Here is a 7,416-nt window from a genome sequence, read left to right as displayed (position 1 = left end):
AACACTATTCATGATGTAAAATGCGTAACTCTTCTTAAGTTGGGACTTAGTCAACAGCATCACAATCTACATCTTATAGACACTTCAGTGATATATTATGTAACAAACTAAGCTTTGAAGCTTGTGGTCACAAATAACACCATGATTTGTTTTTTCCATTGGATTTTCTTATTATCAATTTTAATTGAGTCGGTGTAAAAAGGTGAACAAAGCACAATAAGTAGTTGTACAGTGTTTTGTTAGCGAGGTGTAAAAAGGTGAACAAAGCACAATAAGTAATTGTACAGTGTTTTGTTAGCGAGGTGAAAGGAAAGAACGGACATGTCTTATGGCCAGGATCAGTAAAATATTTATGGTACCATGTAAAGGTATGCTACAACTTTTGAATCTAGGCCAGATTACCAATGGGCTGTGAGACTAAACTATGAAGACCCAATAGAACATATTACAATGTACAGCAGCATAAGCCAAGAAATAAAATAAAATAAAATAATGCATAAGCCAAGACTTAGACTATGTTTGGATTGGTGGTATGAGATGGAATGGGATGGAATAGAATGGAATAAGTTTATGTTCCATTGTTTGGATTGTTAAAAACAGAATGTGATTGAGTGGAATGTAATAGAATGCATTCCATCCTATTTCATCACGTACACTCATTTCTGTTCCCCTCCAATTTGTGAGGAATGAGATGGAATCCTCTTTTATGTTCCATTCCATCAAAAAATATCCAAACAATAGAGTGGATGTTTTATTCCACTCCACTCCATTCCGCTCATTTTTAAATATCCAAACATAGCCTTAAGTTCAAATAGTGAAAAATAGAGATAATATCAATTTTATCATGCTGCAAACCATATCCAAACATAGCCTTAAGCTCAAATAGTCAAAAATAGAGATAATATCAATTTTATCATGCTGCAAACCTCCTGCTATTGCATATACAGGGATAGTTATAGAACCTGTTCCTAGCAGCAAAACTATTGGTAGCAACAAAGTTTAGTTCATAACTCAAGTTAACAGCGGGCATCTAAACAGATAAGAGAAATTATCTTAAATAGTTTTACCTGCTTTAAAGGGGAGCAATGGACATGCCTGAACTCTCTAAAATGCTTCTTCAGATATTCTTGCAATTTAGGTACATCCTCTCTCCGAAAGATATCCCACAAAGCACCATCCGAAGAATCCCCCCCAACCAACGAACAATTTTCTTGTTTGACGTTCACTTTATTAACCTCTTTGAGCTCTGACCCAGAATGCAGGACATCATCATCAGTGTCAGGATGTTGATGAACAGGATCAACCACCTTCCCATCACACATTCCACTCTCATTTTGCAGGACTCGAACACTATTTTGCTCGTCTGAAGCATTTTTGGAAGAAGACAAATTATCAAACAAGTCAACAGTATCTCCATCCAGATTATCGCAATGTAGCTCCCTCTTGTCTTGCTCAAGGTGCTTTCTTGTCAGTTTCTTAATGGCAGCAATGGCCTCGGGTTTCAACTCTACTTGAGCAATATGAGTCAAGACATTTACCTAAAATTCAAAATATTTAAAGAAACAACATTTCACTTTCCTCATTAAAGTATGCCATCAAAGACACAGCAAAAATATAAAGCACAAACAAAGAACTGATCAGGAAAGACACTGCAATATTATAAGGGCATCGTTCATATTTCAAGTCCAAAAAATTACCTAATCTATCGATGGAACTAATCATAAAAATAGTAGTACTTTTTCAAATTATCACTTACCAAAACAACAAGGTATTTAATATACCAAATCAAATACTACCTTCATCCCTTATTATAAGCACACATTGCTTTTTTCACTCTTATTAAGAAAAGTTGGTAGGGTAATTAATTTGTTCATTTTATGTGTTAATGTTTCTAAAATAACTTTTGTATTTGAATGTGTTAAACGTGGCTTTTAATATTCCAAGACAAATTAGTATTAATAAAGGGTATGTTCAGAAAAAAAAATAATAAATGCACCTAGTTAATTGAAAGGGTGCTTATAATGAGGGACAAAAATTTTCTTCAAAAGGTGCTTATAATTAGAGACAGAGGTAGTATGAAATCAATGACCAAAATTTAAGACTTGTACTTGAAACTACAATTACCAGCTGATAAATACACTGGCATACTGCATACAAAGACATCATCATATATGTAGTACAAAATATGCACCTTTCAATCTGATACTCAATTCAAAAATAACAGTATAAATATAAAAAATGCATAAGACGTTCCATAAGGGAAAAAATGGCAGGAATGACAGAATTATAGCATACAGCATCAGACATATCACAATGGAGCTTAGTCACGGAATCACCCCGCCCAAGCTCCTGAGCAAATCCATAAGCAATATATGTTTTTGGCCCCATGTCTGGCTTTAGAATATATTCAGGCAGCTTCACAGCAAGGTTAAGAGCGCCTTTGAAAGGATCTGTATATTCTTTAAACGGCAATGAAGATATGAACTCGGCACAATGACGAGGCAAACTTTCCTCAAATAAATTCGAAGGAGGCCAATCTTTCAATTTCAATACCTGAGGCCACTTAAGCCAATCCATTCGACCATTTGTGTAACCAGTAAAGAATTGGTGCACATTAATATCTCCCTGCATTCGATCAAATCAAATAACAATTCAGCAATTACCAGCAACAGAGAGGCATGTCAAGTAAATTTAGAAAAAATGGTAAAAATAAGAATGTAGATTTACTCTAGCCTGTCTTACAATCAAAAGGAAATAAAATTAATACAACTGAAGAACAATATTTTCAACAAGAGAACATAAAAAGCAGAAAATCTAACCACAACTGCATCTATATAATCTGAGTAAGGACAAGAAACAGGGAAAAACAACAATAAAAAAACAGACAGCAGAGGATGCAAAAGCAACAATAAAGAATCTGGGTAGGTCAAGCAAAATGATAGGGACACTATAGTACAACAAATGGAGACACTATAGACCAATGCCTATGAGAGAGGTGAGAGAAACTATGATACTAGCACTATAAATTGATCACACAATGTCTAAATTTGTTAATCATTGAAGAGACAGCATATAACAAGCTGCATGGACTGAGACATTATGACAACCACATACCAATTAAACTCAGAAAAGTGACTCCTAACTTACAATCAGGACTTCAACCTTGAACTGGTATCTCTTCATAACCGAGACACAAGAATATCTACAACTTTTTCGTATAGGGGGGAACAACCCAAAAAAAACGTTGCAACCATAACTTGGTACTCTACAAAATCTTTTGAGACAATTGTTAAATCGTTATAGAACACTATGAATTTAGAAATTGAAAAAAATGCATGTTCAAGATTGAGAAATCTAACAAACCTCACACCAATCTAAGCAATCAATAGCCTTCACATCCAAAAGTACATTGTGCTTGGTATTGCTTATTTGACGGAATGCACGCCACATGACAAGGGGTTCCCAGCTTAAACCAGATGTGCATTCAAGTACATTGCTGACAATTACAGGCTCCCCTTTGCTCCAGTGCCATTGAAAATGTCTTAAATCTTCATGATGTAGATCTACAGCCCTAGGACAGTATAAAAAGTTGTCACTGGAATGATCACGAAAAGCTGCCTTCCTTGTGTTATTTGGTGTATCGTCCGCATTCCTAACAGGCTTCAAACAAGAACACCCATTATCGAGAGTCGCCTCTGCATCTTGAAGCTTAATTGTTTCTGCAAGCTCTCTTGCCTTACATACTAACTCAGAGATGCAATTAGGTGGAAGTATGCTTCTCAGTTCAAGGAAACCATGACCACATTCATTATTGGCTTTTGGACAAGGAATGTTACCATCACAATCTGCATGCCAGCCAGATTTTGACCACTCGCAAATCTCAGGCTGGACAGCAGCATGATATTCACTATTTCGGGCCGTTCTCTTTGCAATTTCACCATGCAGATAATCTTGCCCTTGGTTGATAAACTGGAACTCAATTGGATCTGCACCACCTAGAAGCTGCCCACCACGAAGCTCACAGCAACAGAATAAGCAAAGGTCAAAAGCGCATTTTGTACAGCTTCGGTGGAAGTCAAATATGGACGTTTTGCAGTTGTCACTACAAAAAGAGTTAAGTCAACAACTAAGTAGCATTATAGAATGACTAGAAGTCTAAAATAATGATATAGCAAAATAAGTCCTTACCAGTACACACGCTCCTTCTTAGGATAATCTGCTAATCTTATTTTTACCTCAGAGAGTGAGATCCCTGTAAGTACATCCCAAAAACAAATTAAAAAATGGAAGACATATGAAACTAAGAATGATCTCCGACTGAGGCATAAGATTAAATACAAACTAAACATATAATCAAAAAGCACATCCAACAAAAATAGTACAAAGCAGGATACCAACTATGTAAGTAAATCAAAAAGAAAGAACAAGAAGAAAAAATAAGGTACGTATAACTAACTCTAAAATAACGAGTTGAAACCATAAAGCATGGGAAAAGAAACTCCATTAATAAGAGGATAGAGAAAGAAAAAAAACTATAAGAAAAGGATTGCAACAATTGAGACTGATCGAGGAAAAAATACCCTGTCTCTTAGCTTCTATCTCCTTCTCAGCCAATTGTTCTTCATCCAAGCGTCTTAAATACGGAAGAAGTTCTTTCAGCATATACTCAAAGTGCTCAACCTCGTGATCACTGTTGGTTTTGGCATTTTTTTTAATTTCCTGCAGTAAACCAGATAATCACATTTCCAATGTAGAATACAGAAAAATCAAGAGATAAGTTAATCTAGAAGGGGAAAAACTGACATTAATAAGTGCAGTTGATCGCAAGCATGCTTTGCAATTGCAATTACCACAGCACACAGGACATGCCTCAGCAATATGATCTTCTTCCAAGTAAGGATACCTTAACAAGACACAACAAAAACATACAATTACCAAAATTTCATCGTCCACAATCCAAACCAGTAATATTTTTACAACATAATAACTTATCCAAATATCACCACCGAGATATGACATTTCTCACCCAAACTAAACAAGTCATTATTCAACAAAATGATAACCAACACAAGAGGAAGCAAGATACACAAAGTGAAACAGAATTAAAAGAAATCTGTACCAATTGTTTATACAGAATACGCAATATCTCTTCCTTTTGCATTTTTTGCATCTAACAACCCTGCCCTTATCATTTCTCTGACATTGATGACACATTAAGGACTCCTCTTCAATCCACTGTTGATTAAGAAACAGTAACAAAACCACAATTACAACATATAACGCCAAGAACAAACATAGAATCAATATATCTACGAATGAAACATAAATGAACAAAAAGATCGTATAATGTCACCTTAATTCTCTCGTTGAATTTTGACACCTTCCGCACCTTCTGCACCTTCTTTTCACTGCTTTCAATATTCTTTTTCGCAGCATTCCTTAAACAATAACCTTTAATATCAGACAAAGGCATTTCAGCTTCAGCACAGTCCTGATTCTCTTCCTTCAAAAGATCACTCTCTGACTTATTTTCACATACAAGTTCATTCTCAGCAATCTTTCTTTTCCTACCACCAGATTTATTCTTCTCTTCCTTCACAAAACTACCATTTTCACCCTCTTCTCCAGCTTCATTTTCTTCAGAACCAGAAACTTTCTTTTTTTTCCTACCAGGTTTCTTCTTCTCCTTCTTAACAATCCTTTCAATTTCACCCTCTTTTGCAACTTCATTTTCATCAGAAGTAACATTATTCAATTTTTTCCTACCACGTTTCTTCTTCTCTTTCTTTTCAACTTCCTCTTCCACCATTGACATGCATACGTCACTCTCAATCACTCTAATCTTCCGCGGACGTTCACTCTTCCTCACACCAACAGAAGAAGAACCACCGCCAACTGCCACCTTAGCACCTTCAGCCGCTTGGGCTTCCTTTTCCGTTTTACTCTTCCTGCCTCGTTTCTTTCCCTTAGTAGCGTTAACTTTAACAGATGAATCGCCTCCATTTGCCACGTCATCACCTTCACCGGTTTCTTTATTTTCACCGTTCTCTAACGTTTTCCCTAACGCTTCTTCTTCTATCTTCATCCTCGCAATTTCTGTATCACTCTTTCTTCCGTGCTTATTAATCTTTCTGCCGTACGTTTTTATCGCTTCAGCAACTTTAACGGAAGAATCATCGGCTGCCACGTCATCACCTTCAACCAAAACTCCATCGTTCTTTAACGACGCCGTTTCGGCTTCAACGTTCGCAGCTTGTTCTTCAAGATCAGGAACGGAATCTTCTTTTTCTGCCACGTCATCGCTCTTAACTAAACCTTCATCGTCTTTCAACGACACCGTTTCTGCCACGTCATCACCCTTGAACGGCACCGTTTCGGCGCCAACATCGAGAGTAGCAATAGATTTTCGATCGGGAAAATATTCACCTGTATCTGTGACTGTGGTGTTGTCTTCGCCCGCCATAGAAAGTTCGAATTGAGAGAATGGAGTTCTTTTTGTTTTTCGATTAAATATTCGTAGTAACAAACAAACAGAAAATGAGAATGGTGGGAACCCTAGCTAACGATTGGGGTTTGTTGTGGTTTCTATCAGAGAAACATGCGAATCGTTTCGACACGTACATGTTAAATTGGTAGTGTGTTTTTGGGGATAACAAAACAACATTAAACAATTCGGGAGAAAATGGAGGGAGGGTTTTCAAATCTACCGCCAACGCTGTGTTTCATCGAGTGTCATCCAATCTATCAAATCTAATCAATGTAATGTACCCAACAAAAATTCTTTCTAATCTAATTTATTTTTTAATAAAATCTTGCAAATTACTTTTTAAATCCTAACAAACTACTATTTTAGTTCTTTAAAGTGGAATACCATGTCACTTTAATTTATATTTTAATTAAAATTTTAAATTAATTGTAAATTTATTAAAATTATTCTTAAAATATAAAACTTAGTATCATAAAGTTTTTAAAATATACAATTTACTTTTAAAATAGTATATGATTATTATAATATTAATAATTAAATTATCATATATTCGTTGATTTAAAAATAAATTTTAATTTTTAAGGATCAAATTGACAACACTCTATATTTTCTAATACTAAATTTATTATTTATTTATTTTTTAATATAGATAACATTTGATGTAAATTAATTTTACACTACAACTAAAGTGGAAATGGATCAACAAATATTAAAGACTTATTTTAGGTCTAGATTATGTAAAAAAAACGCTTATTTTTAAATAGTCAATATATCGTTTTTTTAAGAAACTTATTTAACTAAAAAGATAAGTTGTATGCCACAAAAAGTATATTTTTGTTTGTCAGTATTCAAGTAAATATGAATAGTGTTTTAATTTAATCATTTTAGTGTATATATGATTTTTTCTCGACACATCTAAATATATTATT

The 7,416-nt window shown here is 34.8% G+C and overlaps 1 protein-coding gene across 7 annotated transcripts in view; it reads right to left on the bottom strand.

Moving 5' to 3' along the window:
* The window catches only part of LOC101510800 (lysine-specific demethylase JMJ26-like), a 16,528-nt gene extending 9,768 nt beyond the window's left edge, over positions 1-6,760 (bottom strand). For 3 of the 7 annotated variants that reach the window (XR_003472593.2, XM_073367795.1, XM_073367794.1), the window contains exons 1-8: positions 5,354-6,758; positions 5,120-5,235; positions 4,804-4,903; positions 4,581-4,719; positions 4,189-4,252; positions 3,364-4,102; positions 2,296-2,625; positions 1,068-1,538 (exon numbers count right to left, since the gene is read on the bottom strand). Coding sequence is in view for 6 of the 7 variants with exons in the window: in XM_073367795.1 (XP_073223896.1) it covers positions 1,068-1,538; positions 2,296-2,625; positions 3,364-4,102; positions 4,189-4,252; positions 4,581-4,719; positions 4,804-4,903; positions 5,120-5,235; positions 5,354-6,463 (3,069 nt within the window). In the remaining variant the exon portion in view is untranslated. Of the gene's footprint in view, positions 1-1,067; positions 1,539-2,295; positions 2,626-3,363; positions 4,103-4,188; positions 4,253-4,580; positions 4,720-4,803; positions 4,904-5,119; positions 5,236-5,353 lie in introns of all 7 variants that reach the window. The other 4 variants (XM_073367796.1, XM_027334016.2, XM_073367793.1 and 1 more) reach the window with 4 other exon arrangements.
* Between the last annotated feature and the right edge of the window lie 656 nt (positions 6,761-7,416).

This window comes from Cicer arietinum, chromosome 4 (assembly GCF_000331145.2).
Source record: "Cicer arietinum cultivar CDC Frontier isolate Library 1 chromosome 4, Cicar.CDCFrontier_v2.0, whole genome shotgun sequence".
In the NCBI taxonomy this organism is placed as follows: domain Eukaryota; kingdom Viridiplantae; phylum Streptophyta; class Magnoliopsida; order Fabales; family Fabaceae; genus Cicer; species Cicer arietinum.
Note: the sequence above shows the minus strand (reverse complement) of the source record. Positions and strands in the feature narration are given on the sequence as shown.